We start from the raw sequence: 17,500 nt of genomic DNA on the forward strand, positions 1-17,500 counted from the left end.
ATTTTCCTCAGTAAATAGTTGAAAAATTAGATTTTATTTTGTGTGCTATTTGTTTCATCAGGTTCTCTTTATCGATTATTCAGACTTAGATGAAGATCTGATCACATTTTACAGCAAATTTATGCAGAAATACAGAAAATTATAAAGTGTTCATTAACGTTTTCTCACCACTGTACTTGTCCCACCAATGGAAGCAGTAGTGTACAGTAAGTGTGTTTAAAAAAAAAATCTGGTTTCTAACCAATCATTTTGTCCAACTCTACAACTGGACTCAAGGATCTCCCCTCAAGGGACCGGCGTTGAGGTTGCTTGAAAGGAAGTGTGATGACATTTTGCTGCCTGGCAGCTCGCTTTTTACACCATCATGGAAATGACCCACGGACTTGAATTTCACTGGAGTTAAACAAAAGTTCAATGGAGCTTACTGGAGTTCACTGGAGTTAAACCACATTCGCAGCCCATTCTTCAGCAACACATTTCCTCTCTTGACTCACACAGCTTTGTATTCACATACCTTGGCAGTGATATTCATTATATCTACACGTTGTGAGCTGGAGGTCGATATACATCAATGTTGAGCCTGGGGAGTCGTGGATTCACTTGACCACAGGGTATGGCAGCGTTGTTACCTATGCATGAAGACAAGAGTCTGAGTCTGTAAGTCCTTGGTGCTTCCAGTCTTGCTCTACAGATGCGAGACAGACGCTGACCAAGGATCTGAGACAAAAACCAAACTCCTTCGGTACCAGGTGATGGTACCGAAGGTGTTAGGTGACTTCGGTAACTCCTGATGCATCAACAACTCACAACGATGAGAGGAGCCTGTTCAGTATTCAGCTCTCCAATTGGAGGTTGTCACCACTGAGCTGCGAAGGCTGTTGTAGAATCTTCTTCATCACGATCTGTGATGTGATTTACTCTTTCTACATAGGTTGGCCTTGTCAACTCTTCCCTTACCCTTCCATCCCACATGGCACAATTGGTGCAACTGCTTCAAGCAGGTGCAGAATGGGATGGAGACGATGGTGATGACCCCTTAGTTTGGCACTGAATTGAGGTGTGAATCAGGTATTATTGCAGACTATAGCGACTTGCAACTGAGAATACAAATTTAAAGGTTTCCCTGGTAGTTTTTAATAATACAATAATACCATTCCTTTCACACCAGAAAGGTGCTTTGGGCTGCCGATGTAGTTTCATTGGCAAGGAGTAGAGTCGACCCCACCTGGTGTTAATTCAACGTCCGTCAGGGGCTCAAACTCTGGACCCTGAGGTCCCAAGTCAGTCACCTTGACCACAAGGCTTACATTGGTAGTTTTTACAAGGCTTTAATTAAGATCATAAAATGTTATGACCAACTCTATTAGTTATCGAGAAGAAGAAGAAAAGGGTTGCTTCAAAGCATAAAAGAGGAAGACTTGTAGAATTCACGCCTTGATTGAGATACTTTTGAGTTGAGATGTGTGCTGCTCTTGCAGTGTTGTTACCCACATGGCAGAACTGGGTGTGTCGTCAGAAATGCACCCTCGAGGCATAAGCAGGGGTCGGTGAGTGGCAGAGAGAGGATCTTTGAAGGTGAGCTTGACAAATGTGGGATTATTCAAACCTTCTTCTAAAATTAGCTGTGGAATATATCCAGGGTGGCCCAAAAGTCACTTTACCCTCTCCCCATTAAAAGCATTCTTGTTAAACTATTTTAATACAATGGTTATATTGTGCAGTACTTATAATAATTAATCAATCGTTGAATCTGGATGCGCTCCATCATTCTCCTTGCTTGCACCACTGAAATTGCCGTCAAGTCCTCTTTGACATCTAGTGTCATGTTTATGGAGGTTTGCAGCAGCAAAGCGACTTCCAGGCCACTATGTACATGTATATGTATATGTATATGTATATATGTATGTATATATGTATGTATCTATATATATATATATATATATATATATATATATATATATATATGTGTGTGTATGTATATATGTATATATATATATATGTATACATATATGTATATGTATAGATATATATATATATATATATATATATATATATATATATATATATATATATATATATATATATGTATAGACATATATAATTGGTCCTCAACCTTTGCTGTCCCTTGGGTAACAATACTTAAAATAAAAAACCCATCTGCCGGGCGACATCTTCCTTCCTATCCCTGTCCTCAACATGACACACCACAGCAAGCCAAACACAAAACACATCTCGTAAGCGAGATATATTCCAACTTAACGCAGGTTTAAAATGCACTCTTCTATTTGCTTAGCAACTAAAAAGACAGTATCTTCAACTGTCCGTAAAAAACCCCACATCCTGACACAGGTGATGTTATTTTTTTAATGTCGTGTGACAAAGCAGCATGATGTGGGAGTTGCTTTGCGACGTGTTCCATGAATTCGCAAGTCGGGGCAAACACAGTAAATGAAAGAATTTGAAAGATTGAGCAATATGATTTAAACACCATGAATGATGATTAAATGTTGGCACAAACCTTGAATCATATACCTGGAATCAATCACCGATTTAATAATATGTCATATCAAAGACTTTTTTTCATGGGACGCGCTGCTTCCTTGCTTGACGCTCAGCATTTATAAGGACAGAACATTGACAAACAATGCTGGGAAGGCAATGGCAACCCCCCACCCCCCGTATAACCCTTGTCAATAAACTGCTTTGGCAGCACCAACACTCTGTAAAGAGTGCAGTACAACAAAATCAAAATCGAATACAAAAAAATTAGAACACAGTATGACAACATTGCAGGTATTGTCCAAAAAGTGCACGAGTAGTAAAAAAAAAAAAAAAAAAAAAGTTTTGCAAGAAGTACATACTTGATAACAATGCAGGACCTGCGAAAAATGAAAACTGCTGAGTAAAGGAAGTTATTAATTTTAGCTCCAATGAATTCAGTTGCTCAATCCATTGAGATAGCCTGAAAATAGCACTTTAAAAACCCCATTTAAGAGAATTACACAATTCTGCATAAGAAGGATGTACATTAAAATAAAATTGATGAATACTCACCTCTGGTGTGAAACCTGACAAGGAGTATCCTCTGCTAGCTTGTCAAAGTCTGTGCCATACTGAATTACAGCAAACTTCATGCAATTATGAGCATCAGTAAAGGGTGATCTGTACTTTGACTTCATGAATTTCATTGTAGAAAACGCCGTCTCACACAGATTTGTAGATCCGAAAATAGCACTCATGCGAAGATACGCTTCTTTCAAAGGGGGTATTTTTTTTCTCTGCGCAAGTGTCCAAAACACCTTGTCACATGATCGGGACTTCAGTTGGAAATCATTCTGAAGGGGATTATATCCATCTCTCGGTCAGTATTGTCACATTTCACCACATTTCCTATATTGGCTGCATTTTCACTTCAATGGGTGTATGTGAAATGGTTCTGAAGGTAAATGGCTATGAGTTCCACAGACTGAATCTCAATTCATCAAATCATCTTTCGAAGTCTTCGTCAATATTTGTCAATGTGTTCACCATAGATTTCCTCGTTGATATACACGTGTTATTCCTGTTTGTAACATAGGCCAAAAAAGAGAGGAAAAACTCCCTTCCTGATTTGAGCTCTCCATAATTTCAGCTTGCTTCGGAGAGTGTTCATCGATCCAATAAATTGTGTCGGACTTTTGTCCTTGCCTTGGATTTCAAGGTTAAAAGTCCTGAGATTGGAAGTCAAACCAGTCAAAAATGCCAAATCGGAGGGTCCTTGGTGATCACTGAGCATCTGGTAGTATTGATTTGTCCATTACAAAAAATGTTTTATGACCGTGCAAGCGAAGTGTAAATTGGGGTGAAGCAATTGGTTCACTTCTGTCTGTCTGTTCGTACATCCATCTACAAACGTCAGATTATGATTGAGGAACAACTTGATTTCAATTGAATGTTATATTTTCAACACGAATTGTAACACGAATCGAAAAACCAACCTGTATTTTAGCAGTACTTTGGCTCTGAATTAGTCCCGGTCACACAGGCGCAGAGGAGTGAGATAATTATTTTTCTACTCTGCCTGTCTGGCAGTCAACCAGAATTGAAAATCGTTCCAAACAGGAAACTTACTGTTTTTGAGGATGTCATAAAGAACATAAACAACAGACGCGAAGAACTAATGTAGTGTTAAAAAAGTGGTGTAAAAGATCACGTTTTGGTGGTCCTTTTGGTAAATAAAACAAAAAAACATTGTTGCTGTTCTGCAAAGCCAGTACACCTCTGAGGCAATGGCACCCAACATATAGCAATTCTAAGACAATTATCTCATTAATATTCGTTTAGTAAGCCCTTCCCATATGTCTAGTGGGTACATGGGACAAGATGTGTTGTGTACAGCTTCTTGATAGGTCTTCAACCCCTTATTCTTTCATTTCTTTCACTTTTTTTACTTCACATTATTTCACACACAAACTCTGCCACGCATGCAAACACACCACGGGCCGGACAGTGAAGTCATGAGGATATGCTGCTGCATCCACGTTCAAACCACATGTCATTTCCTGTTCGAACCTGTATTCTGTGTGGCATAAGTGAGATTGTAGAAGTATATCGGAGTAACTCTGTACTTTGTCTCTTTCATAAATAATTGTATTTTCTTTTGTCACACCCACAAATTCCTTGATTTCCCATGCTCTACATTTTGTGAAGAAACCACTTCTTAAATTGCCATATAATTTTCCTCACCTTGCTGTCATAAATTGCTTGTAATAACTGTACCCAGCTCATTTTGTCTTTTCCTTCATTGGTCCAGCATGGTCCGCACATTAGTTTAACTGGAAAGTTAAACTGGCAGCTTAACTTGGCAGCATCGAATATGGTAAGTTTAAAGCAAGTATGCATCGAGGGCACGTGACACTAATTGACCGATATAGAGCACTATATCTCAAAACGTTGTCGACGGATTTGGACGAAACTTTGTGGACAGGTTGGGTGTGTGACAAGGAAGAATTTATTAGATTTTGGTGAAAATCTGGATACAAGAAGTTTTTTAATTTTTAAGCGATTCTTCACCATTGAGAGATGAGGTCAAAAATGATATATAGGATATTTCAAAAATGTATTGGGCCCGGTATGTTCTACTGGATCAGGTATTGCGTGGTGGGGGTATGTGCTCTATTGAGTGTCCTTCTAGTTACTTTTGTTGTTGGAAGTGCTCTCTCTATACACCTTAACACAGATTTTGACCAAGAGGGAAACCACCTTACAGAAGGAGGCAAATGAAGTCGCTGCAACCTCCATCGTGTGACCCTCCTGTCAATGCCTCAAGGTTGGTCGAGATTGTATAAGTTAGACCGAATGTATCGCGGTCAAAAATTGTGACTCAGAATTCTGTATTTTAGTATGATTGAATTATATACCTCAACATTGTGTGGGGTAAGGTGTTCTATGAACTCTCTAGTTTCTGGAAGGAGTTCCTGCAAATGCTCCAAAGCATCTCCCTTGCTGGGCCATCGCAATTGTGAATGCAAGATAAATCTCCATATTGAGCATCCATTTCGATCGGAGAGAATTGAGTAGCCTCTGTTGTCGTGCCTTGCCACAGATTGAGTTGACAATTTTCGCAATCACACTTATGACATCCTGAAAATTAAGCATTTTTTGTGCACAAAGACAGCAGATAGATGATGCCATGGTAGTTAGGATAATCAGAGAAATCAGGGGCGTTTTGGCATTTGGTCAGAAATCCAATCTTCTTTCTGAGCATTGCGGGTGCACTGTCAGTTGTAATTGATACTGGCTTCTGCAGAGGGGCACCATTCTCTTGTAATGAATGCTTCCAAGCCTGAAAAATATCTTCCCCAGATGTATTGCCAGTCAGTGGTACAACTACCAGCATGTCTTCTTTCACACTGCGATTCTAAAAAAAACATCCCTGACAAAAATGCACAATGGAACCGTGTCCCACACATCTGTTGATGTGTCACCTTGAACGGTGAAAATTTCACAACGACATCAATTCTTGCTTTAACATGCAGGTTACATTTTTCGGCATTGCTTCTGTTCTCCTCACAACTGTTTCCATAGCGTTGAACATCTTTCATGGCAGACATAATTTCCGACTGTTTTTTTGGTCTTGAAATAATGGTCTGGAAGCTGCAAGCATTGATTTTTATTTTTTGAATGCAATGTCGAGGTTCGTATGAGAGCTTACACACAGAACATACAACAAGGGGAGCAGGAGACAAGAGGAACTGGGGAGAAAAGGACAAAACAGTTGGGAACAGATACGTTAAGAGATCTGTGGAAGGGAGAGGGATGGGGCAGGGTACACAGGGTAAATAAGATGGACACTACAGGGACTTTCAGGAAGGAAAGCAGTGAATTTGAACGAGGTGGGTTTGGGTTGGATTCGCAATGGTCGAAAAGATCATGGTTTTTGATGGGGGAAGACAAGAGATTGTGGTGAACAGCTGTTTTGAAGATCTGCAGTGAAGAGTGGGTTTGAAGAGAATGTGCGACTTTGTTCTCAAGGCTGGAAAAAAGAGGAATGAAAGTGTGAAGGCGAGCAGTGATTATTGATTTTGGTAGTTTTCCCAGGACGGGGTTGTCAGCGGACCTTGTGCACCCTGCGGAAATATTGGGGAGAGGGGGGACATATCGCACCCAGAGCAGGGGGGACGAGGCCGGATAGGTCATGGCAGAAGACAGAAAGACCACCAACCTGCCTGCAATGAGAAATCAAGACACCCAAAGACTCAGCCTCATCGCGCAAGATATCAATGATCCTAAAAGTCTTGATTTCCACAACGTGAAGCCAAAAAGGAGTGAAGTGGGAGTACCACCCCAGAGGGGAGAGCAGTACTCCATTAGGCTGCGGACAAAAGTTTTGTATGTGGTCTGGCACTCAGGTGTGCCAAGGAAGGACTTTGCATGATGGAGGATGCTCAGTTGGCGACTGGCTTTGGAGCGCAGCTTAGAAATGTGGCTTTCCCAGGAAATGACATGGCAGAAAGTGAAACCCAGAAGCTTGAATGAAAGGACTTCATCAAGAGGATTGTTGAGAACATAGGTGGGGGTTCCAGATGGTCCTTTCAGAGAGACATAGTAAGAGTGTGAGATTTGTCAGGGCTGAAAGACATGTTCCACGTGATGGACCAGCTTGTGACTTTATCCAAATCTGTAAAGAGTTCAGAGGCTACAGCTTGCCGATCTGAGTTATGAGAAGTGGGACAACAGACGGTGGAGTCATCAGCAAAGAGGTAAAGAGGATTTTCCAGAGTCATAGAGATCATTGATGAAAACCATAAAAAGAACAGGGCCCAGAACACTGCCTTGAGGAACTCCAGACTGGAAAGGAAGAGGGGATGAGAGAACTCCATTAAGTCCACGCATTGGCTGTGACAGGAGAGGAAGTCTGCGAGCCATGAGTGGAGATGGCTTTCGATACTGTACATGCTAATTTTTCCAAAATTCGCATTACGGGTTTAAGGATGATAAAAAGATAAAATGTTGCCAATTAAACTTGATTTATAATTAACTTGAAAAAGTGAATGTTTTTAGCATGTGGAACAATATGTTATCACCCTTTAATGGGAAATGTATTGAAATACAATACAACATGTATTTTACATCTATGTACTCAAATATGTATTTTATTTACCTGAGGGATTCTCATATATAAACAATTATATTGGGGTCTGAAAGTCTGGTTGGAAGCAGGAGTCAGCTTGCTTCAATGGAAAGTGTGTCTAAGTGACGTCCAGATGTCTTTTTGCACTCTAATCAACTCCAGATCGAAATGTTCCCCAGCCCTTTGAATTCAAGCTGACCTCTGGATAACCACGACCAAGGAGCCATGTGTGATCTTCAAATGTTCCCCAGCCCAAAGGGCTGCAGTCTTGGCCTCATTCTGTCTCGAGGATGACCAAAACATTGTTTCATGATCTTACGCCCCCCCCCCCTTACCTATGAATATTTTATAAGAACTGAAAAAGTCCATGTACAGCAGAATCAGAGGATAAATGCATGTTGCTTGCTTGTTTATTGAATCTCCTCTACTTCTCTTCATGCATATGTATGAAATGGCTCAAATGTACAAGAGGAATTGAGTATTCTTTGACAATACCATCGGAAGAGAGTTTGTTGAGCAGGGCAGGGTGCCAGACTGTATCGACAGCACCCGATATGTCTTTGGCGATGGCTCTGATTACCTTCCTAAATTACCCCCACCGTCTTCAAAAGGCTTCTTGTTCTTTGCAAGTAATGTACGTGCGTGATCTTAAATGATGCAATCATGGCTGCTTTACACTTCCTGACATGTTGCTTCAAAAAAGATTGTTGGGAGATCAGGCCTGAGTTTAATTCTCTAACTTTTACCTTCCTCAGGTTCCTTTATGGAGGGTACTCACTTGCATTCCTCTTGTAGTGTGTGCTAAAATATCGTTCTATGTTGCATCTCTTCGCCACATTTGCAGGTCCAGGACAAATTAAGAACACACACTGTCCATTGGAGCTTGTAACGATAAACTATTCTTCCCACTCATATTCAAAGTTGTTCGTAAATGTTCTCGACTTCTTTTTGGAGATTCTGATTCAAGTTCCGACATTACAAGAATTAAAATAAATCACATCTCTTCACAGATATATTTTTTAAATCTCTCAATGTAGTTCCACTCGCACATGAGTCCCTTAATACCGTGGGGGAGACAGGAACACTGAATGTGACATTTCAACTTCATTCCAGTTATGATGCCGTATTGCATAATTTTACAGATTTTTTTGGAAATTGGAATAAAATATACAGTGGATTGAGTACTTCTGGTTTTGAATGGGCTGTTCAAGTTGAGGTTATAACTGTATTTTCAAAAGAGGTCATGGGCGACATCTGAGTTTACTTTTAACACCGATATTGGCTTCTGCCCCGAGGGTGCATTTCTGACGACACACCGAGTTATGCCATGTGGGGAACAACACTGCAAGAGTATCTCAACTCAAAAGTATCTCAATCAAGGCATGACCTCCACAAGTCTTCCTCTCTTATGCTTTGAAGCAACCCTTTTCTTCTTCTCGATAACTAATGGAGTTGGTCATAACATTTTATGATCTTCATTAAAGCCTTGTAAAAACTACCAAATAAAGCCAAGTGTTGGCTTAGTGGTCAAGGTGACTGACTTGGGACCAAAGGGTCCAGAGTTTGAGCCCCTGATTGCCTTTGAATTAACACCAGGTGGGTTCGACTCCACTCCTTGCCAATGAAACAACATCGGCAGCCCTCCGCACCTTTCTGGTGTGAAAGGAATGGTATTATTATATAATTAAAAACGACGATGGGAACCTTTAAATTTGTATTCTCAGTTGCAAGCAGCGATAGTCTGCAATAATACCTGATTCACAACTAAATTCAGTGCAAAACTAAGGGGTCATCACCATCGTCTCCAGCCCATTCTGCACCTGCTTGAAGCAGTTGCACCAATTGTGTCATGTGGGATGGAAGGGTAAGGGAAGAGTTGACAAGAACAATATAAATACAAAGAGTAAATCTTATCACAGATGGTGATGAAGAAGATTCTACAACAGCCTTCGCGGCTCCGCCTCTGACTCTGCAACCTGCAATTGGAGAGCTGAATACTGAACAGTCTCCTCTCATCGTTGTAAGGTGTTGATGCATCGGTGGAGAAAGTCCAATCAGAATTGACTTTGTTGATTGGTGTCTATTCAACTCTTCTTCTTAATTACTCGTTCATCTATATATATATATATATATATATATATATATATATATATATATATATATATATATATATATATATATATATATATATATATATATATATATATATATATATATATATATATATATATATATACATACATATATATATATATATATATATATATATACATATATATATATATATATATATATATACATATATATATATATATATATATATATATATATATATATATATATATATATATATATATATATATATATATATATATATATATATATATATATATATATATACATATATATATATATATATACATATATATATATATATATATACATATATATATATATATATATATATATATACATATATATATATATATATATATATATATATATATATATATATATATATATATATATATATATATATATATACATACATATATATATATATATATATATATATATATATATATATATATATATACATACGTATATATATATATATATATATATATATATATATATATGTATATATATATATATATATATATATATATATATACATATACATATATATACATATATATATATATACATATATATATACATATATACATATATACATACATATATACACACATATATATATATATATATATATCTTCTTCTTCCTTTGGCTGCTCCCGTTCGGGGTCGCCACAGCGGATCATCCGTATGATCCGCATCGTGATTTGGCACATGTTTTACGCCGGATGCCCTTCCTGACGCAACCCTGGTCGCCTCTTACGACACAAGGATATGGTACACCTATTTTAACCGGGGTATACACCGGCCCAGTATACTGGGACTCACTTCGCCGACCTCGGAAGGATGACAGGCTGAGTCAACCCCCTGGTATATTAATTCAGTGGCCGAACGGGGCTTGAACTCAGGACCTTTTGGATCCCAAGCCGCTGCCCTAACCACTGCGCCAACACCAGGCTTATATATATATATATATCTTGTCTATATATATATATATATATATATATATATATATATATATATATATATATATATATATATATATATATATATATATATATATATATATATATATATATATATATATATATATATAGACAAGCTCACTCCATCTTGAGTTTGTTGGAGGTAAGAGTAGGAAGATGATAAAAAATACAACACCGATCGTCAAAGTCCTCAATAAACAGGCTAACCCATTTTTGAAAAGATATACGTTTAATCTTCTGACACCCAAAATAAGAACAACTTCTCGCACATCAGAGATATTGGAGCAATGGTGAAGACGAAAGTAAATCACCAATTGGTCGCAATCAAGCAGGAAAGAAGATATTTCTAGGTGACTCGTTGGAGAAATGAGTAACCTAAAAATAAAGACTTTGTTGTGAAGGATGCTGTCGGAAATTTTGAATTGAATGTAGCTCCACATTTCAACTTCCATCTCGATAATTGGTCCTCAACCTTTGCTGTCCCTTGGGTAACAATACTTAAAATAAAAAAACCCATATGCCGGGCGACATCTTCCTTCCTATCCCTGTCCTCAACATGACACACCGCAGCAAGCCAAACACATCTCATAAGCGAGATATATTCCAACTTAACACAAGTTTAAAATGCATTCTTCTATTTGCTTAGCAACTAAAAAGACAGTATCTTCAACTGTCCCTAAAAAACCCCACATCCTGACACAGGTGATGTTATTTTTTTAATGTCGTGTGACAAAGCAGCATGATGTGGGAGTTGCTTTGCGACATGTTCCATGAATTCGCAAGTCGGGGCAAACACAGCAAATGAAAGAATTTGAAAGATTGAGCAATATGATTGAAACACCATGAATGATGATTAAATGTTGGCACAAACCTTGAATCATATACCTGGAATCAATCACCTATTTAATAATATGTCATATCAAAGACTCTTTTTCATGGGACGCGCTGCTTCCTTGCTTGACGCTCAGCATTTATAAGGACAGAACATTGACAAACAATGCTGGGAAGGCAATGGCAACCCCCCCCCCCCCCCCCGTATAACCCTTGTCAATAAACTGCTTTGGCAGCACCAACACTCTGTAAAGAGTGCAGTACAACAAAATCAAAATCGAATACAAAAAAATTAGAACACAGTATGACAACATTGCAGGTATTGTCCAAAAAGTGTACGAGTAGTAAAAAAAAAACAAAAAAAAAGTTTTGCAAGAAGTACATACTTGATAACAATGCAGGACCTGCGAAAAATGAAAACTGCTGAGTAAAGGAAGTTATTAATTTTAGCTCCAATGAATTCAGTGTGCTCGATCCATTGAGATAGCCTCAAAATAGTACTTTAAAAACCCCATTTAAGAGAATTACACAATTCTGCATGAAAAGGATGTACATTAAAATAAAATTGATGAATACTCACCTCTGGTGTGAAACCTGACAAGGAGTATCCTCTGCTTGCTTGTCAAAGTCTGTGCCATACTGAATTACAGCAAACTTCATGCAATTATGATGATTATCAGTAAAGGGTGATCTGTACTTTGACTTCATGAATTTCATTGTAGAAAACGCCGTCTCACACAGATATGTAGATCCGAAAATAGCACTCATGCGAAGATACGCTTCTGTCAAAAAGGGGGTATTTTTTTCTCTGCGCAAGTGTCCAAAACACCTTGTCACATGATCGGGACTTCAGTTGGAAATCATTCTGATGGGGATTATATCCATCTCTCGGTCAGTATTGTCACATTTCACCACATTTCCTATATTGGCTGCATTTTCACTTCGATGGGTGTATGTGAAATGGTTCTGAAGGTAAATGGCTATGAGTTCCACAGACTGAATCTCAATTCATCAAATCATCTTTCGAAGTCTTCGTCAATATTTGTCAATGTGTTCACCATAGATTTCCTCGTTGATATACACGTGTTTTTCCTGTTTGTAACATAGGCCAAAAAAGAGAGGAAAAACTCCCTTCCTGATTTGAGCTCTCCATAATTTCAGCTTGCTTCGGAGAGTGTTCATCGATCCAATAAATTGTGTCGGACTTTTGTCCTTGCCTTGGATTTCAAGGTTAAAAGTCCTGAGATTGGAAGTCAAACCAGGCAAAAATGCCAAATTAGAGGGTCCTTGGTGATCACTGAGCATCTGGTAGTATTGATTTGTCCATTACAAAAAATGTTTTATGACTCGTGCAAGCGAAGTGTAAATTGGGGTTAAGCAATTGGTTCACTTCTGTCTGTCTGTTCGTCCATCCATCTTCAAACGTCAGTTTATGATTGAGGAACAACTTGATTTCAATTGAATGTTATATTTTCAACACGAATTGTAACACGAATCGAAAAACCAACCTGTATTTTAGCAGTACTTTGGCTCTGAATTAGTCCCGGTCACACAGGCGCAGAGGAGTGAGATTATTATTTTTCCACTCTGCCTGTCTGGCAGTCAACCAGAATTGAAAATCGTTCCAAACAGGAAACTTACTGTTTTTGAGGATGTCATAAAGAACATAAACAACAGACGCGAAGAACTAATGTAGTGTTAAAAAAGTGGTGTAAAAGATCACGTTTTGGTGGTCCTTTTGGTAAATAAAAGAAAAAAACATTGTTGCGGTTCTGCAAAGCCAGTATACCTCTGAGGCAATGGCACCCAACATATAGCAATCCTAAGACAGTTATCTCATTAATATTCATTTAGTAAGCCCTTCCCATATGTCTAGTGGGTACATGGGACAAGATGTGTTGTGTACAGCTTCTTGATAGGTCTTCAACCCCTTATTCTTTCATTTCTTTCACTTTTTTTACTTCACATTATTTCACACACAAACTCTGCCACGCATGAAAACACACCACGGGCCGGACAGTGATGTCATGAGGATATGCTGCTGCATCCACGTTCAAACCACATGTCATTTACTGTTCGAACCTGTATTCTGTGTGACATAAGTGAGATTGTAGAAGTATATCGGAGTAACTCTGTACTTTGTCTCTTTCATAAATAATTGTATTTTCTTTTGTCACACCCACAAATTCCTTGATTTCCCATGCTCTACATTTTGTGAATAAACCACTTCTTAAATTGCCATATAATTTTCCTCACCTTGCTGTCATAAATTGCTTGTTATAAATGTACCCAGCTCATTTTGTCTTTTCCTTCATTGGTCCAGCATGGTCCGCACATTAGTTTAACTGGAAAGTTAAACTGGCAGCTCAACTTGGCAGCACCGGATATGGTAAGTTTAAAGCAAGTATGCATCGAGGGCACGTGACACTAATTGACCGATATAGAGCACTATATCTCAAAACGTTGTCGACGGATTTGTACGAAACTTTGTGGACAGGTTGGGTGTGTGACAAGGAAGAATTTATTAGATTTTGGTGAAAATCTGGATACAAGAAGTTTTTTAATTTTTAAGCGATTCTTCACCATTGAGAGATGAGGTCAAAAATGATATATAGGATATTTCAAAAATGTATTGGGCCCGGTATGTTCTACTGGATCAGGTATTGCGTGGTGGGGGTATGTGCTCTATTGAGTGTCCTTCTAGTTACTTTTGTTGTTGGAAGTGCTCTATCTATACACCTTAACACAGATTTTGACCAAGAGGGAAACCACCTTACAGAAGGAGGCAAATGAAGTCGCTGCAACCTCCATCGTGTGACCCTCCTGTCAACGCCTCAAGGTTGGTCGAGATTGTATAAGTAAGACCGAATGTATCGCGGTCAAAAATTGTGACTCAGAATTCTGTATTTTAGTATGATTGAATTATATACCTAAACATTGTGTGGGGTAAGGTGTTCAATGAACTCTCTAGTTTCTGGAAGGAGTTCCTGCAAATGCTCCAAAGCATCTCCCTTGCTGGGCCATTGCAATTGTGAAAGCAAGATAAATCTCCATATTGAGCATCCATTTCGATCATAGAGAATTGAGTAGCCTCTGCTGTAGTGCCTTGCCACAGATTGAGTTGACAATTTTCACAATCACACTCATGACATCCTGAAAATTAAGCATTTTTTGTGCACAAAGACAGCAGATAGATGATGCCATGGTAGTTAGGATAATCAGAGAAATCAGGGGCGTTTTGGCATTTGGTAAGAAATCCAATCTTCTTTCTGAGCATTGCGGATGCACTGTCAGTTGTAATTGATACTGGCTTCTGCAGAGGGGCACCATTCTCTTGTAATGAATGCTTCCAAGCCTGAAAAATATCTTCACCAGATGTATTGCCAGTCAGTGGTACAACTACCAGCATGTCTTCTTTCACACTGCGATCCTAAAAAAAACATCCCTGACAAAAATGCACAATGGAACTGTGTCCCACACATCTGTTGATGTGTCACCTTGAACGGTGAAAATTTCACAACGACATCAATTCTTGCTTTAACATGCAGGTTACATTTTTCGGCATTGCTTCTGTTCTCCTCGCAACTGTTTCCATAGCGTTGAACATCTTTCATGGCAGACATAATTTCCGACTGTTTTTTTGGTCTTGAAATAACGGTCTGGAAGCTGCTAGCATTGATTTTTTTTTTTTGTATACAATGTCGAGGTTCGTATGAGAGCTTACACACAGAACATACAACAAGGGGAGCAGGAGACAAGAGGAACTGGGGAGAGAAGGACAAAACAGTGGGGAACAGATACCTTAAGAGATCTGTGGAAGGGAGAGGGATGGGGCAGGGTACACAGGGTAAATAAGATGGACACTACAGGGACTTTCAGGAAGGAAAGCAGTGAATTTGAACGAGGTGGGTTTGGGTTGGATTCGCAGTGGTCTAAAAGATCATGGTTTTTGATGGGGGAAGACAAGAGATTGTGGTGAGCAGCTGTTTTGAAGATCTGCAGGGAAGAGTGGGTTTGAAGAGAATGTGTGACTTTGTTCTCAAGGCTGGAAAAAAGAGGAATGAAAGTGTGAAGGTGAGCAGTGATTATTGATTTTGGTACTTTTCCCAGGACGGGGTTGTCAGCGGACCTTGTGCACCCTGCGGAAATATTGGGGAGAGGGGGAACATATCGCACCCAGAGCAGGGGGGACGAGGCCGGATAGGACATGGCAGAAGACAGAAAGACCACCAACCTGCCTGCGATGAGAAAGCAAGACACCCAAAGACTCAGCCTCATCGCGCAAGATACCAATGATCCTAAAAGTCTTGATTTCCACAACGTGAAGCCAAAAAGGAGTGAAGTGGGAGCACCAGCCCAGAGGGGAGAGCAGTACTCCATCAGGTTGCAGACATAAGTTTTGTATGTGGTCAGGCGCTCAGATGTGCCAAGGAAGGACTTTGCATGATGGAGGATGCTCAGTTGGCGACTGGCTTTGGAGGCCAGCTTAGAAATGTGGCTTTCCCTGGAAATATCATGGCAGAAAGTGAAACCCAGAAGCGAGAATGAAAGGACTTCTTCAAGAGGATTGTTGAGAACGTAGGTGGGGGTTCCAGATGGTCCTTTCAGAGAGACATAGTAAGAGTGTGAGATTTGTCAGGGCTGAAAGACATGTTCCACGTGATGGACCAGCTTGTGACTTTATCCAAATCTGAAAAGAGTTCAGAGGCTACAGCATGCCGATCTGAGTAATGAGAAGTGGGACGACAGAGGGTGGAGTCATCAGCAAAGAGATAAAGAGGATTTTCCAGAGTCATAAAGATCATTGATGAAAACCATAAAAAGAACAGGGCCCAGCACACTGCCTTGAGGAACTCCAGACTGGAAAGGAAGAGGGGTTACGAGAACTCCATGAAGGGCCACGCCTTGGCTGTGACAGGAGAGGAAGTCTGCGAGCCATGAGTGGAGATGGCTTTCTATACTGTACATGCGAATTTTTCCAAAATTCGCATTATGGGTTTAAGGATGATAAAAAGATAAAATGTTGCCAATTAAACTTGATTTATAATTAACTTGAAAAGTAAATGTTTTGAGCATATGGAACAATATGTTATCACCCTTTAATGGGAAATGTATTGAAATACAATACAACATGTATTTTACATCTATGTACTCAAATATGTATTTTATTTACCTTCAGGATTCTCATATATAAACAATTATATTGGCGTCTGAAAGTCTGGCTGGAAGCAGGAGTCAGCCAGCTTCAATGGAATGTGTGTCTAAGTGACATCCAGATGTCTTTTTGCACTCTTATCAACTCCAGATCGTAAATGTTGCCCAGCCCTTTGAATTCAAGATGACCTCTGGATAACCACTACCAAGGAGCCATGTGTGATCTATAAATGTTCCCCAGCCCAAAGGGCTGCAGTCTTGGCCTCATTCTGTCTCGAGGATGACCAAAACATTGTTTCATGATCTTACGCCCCCCCCCTTACCCCTGAATATTAGAAAAGAACTGAAAAAGTCCATGTACAGCAGAATCAGAGGATAGATGCATGTTGCTTGCTTGTGTTATTGAATCTCCTCCAGTTCTCTACATGCTATGTATTAAATGGCTCAAATGTTCAAGAGGAATTGAGTATTCTTTGACAATACCATCGGAAAAGAGGTTGGTGAGCAGGGCAGGGTGCCAGACTGCATCGACAGCACCCGATATGTCTTGGGCGATGGCTCTGATTGCCTTCCTTAATTAGCCCCACCGTCTTCAAAAGGCTTCTTGTTCTTTGCAAGTAATGTACGTGCGTGATCTTAAATGATGCAATCTTCGCTGCTTTACACTTCCTGACATGTTTCTTCAAAAATGATTGTTGGGAGATCAGGCCTGAGTTTAATTCTCTAACTTTTACCTTCCTCAGGTTCCTTTTTGGAGGGTACTCACTTGCATTCCTCTTGT

General features: G+C 39.3%; 1 protein-coding gene and 1 long non-coding RNA gene across 2 annotated transcripts in view; one reads left to right on the top strand and one right to left on the bottom strand.

Moving 5' to 3' along the window:
• The first annotated feature begins 1,209 nt into the window (after positions 1–1,209).
• Positions 1,210–8,786, top strand: LOC147022712 (uncharacterized). Its single transcript, XR_015059880.1, has 3 exons — positions 1,210–1,575; positions 5,219–5,308; positions 7,792–8,786. It is a non-coding gene; the product is annotated as an uncharacterized LOC147022712 (long non-coding RNA).
• Positions 8,787–14,637: 5,851 nt separating this feature from the next.
• LOC147022713 (uncharacterized) overlaps positions 14,638–17,500 on the bottom strand; it is a 34,901-nt gene continuing 32,038 nt past the window's right edge. The window contains exons 5-6 of the mRNA XM_085887145.1: positions 14,873–14,995; positions 14,638–14,718 (exon numbers count right to left, since the gene is read on the bottom strand). Coding sequence (XP_085743271.1) covers positions 14,638–14,718; positions 14,873–14,995 — 204 coding nt within the window. The remainder of the gene's footprint in view (positions 14,719–14,872; positions 14,996–17,500) is intronic.

This window comes from Eptatretus burgeri, chromosome 7 (genome assembly GCF_056783735.1).
Source record: "Eptatretus burgeri isolate ZD-2024b chromosome 7, Ebu_testis_v1, whole genome shotgun sequence".
Lineage (NCBI taxonomy): Eukaryota > Metazoa > Chordata > Myxini > Myxiniformes > Myxinidae > Eptatretus > Eptatretus burgeri.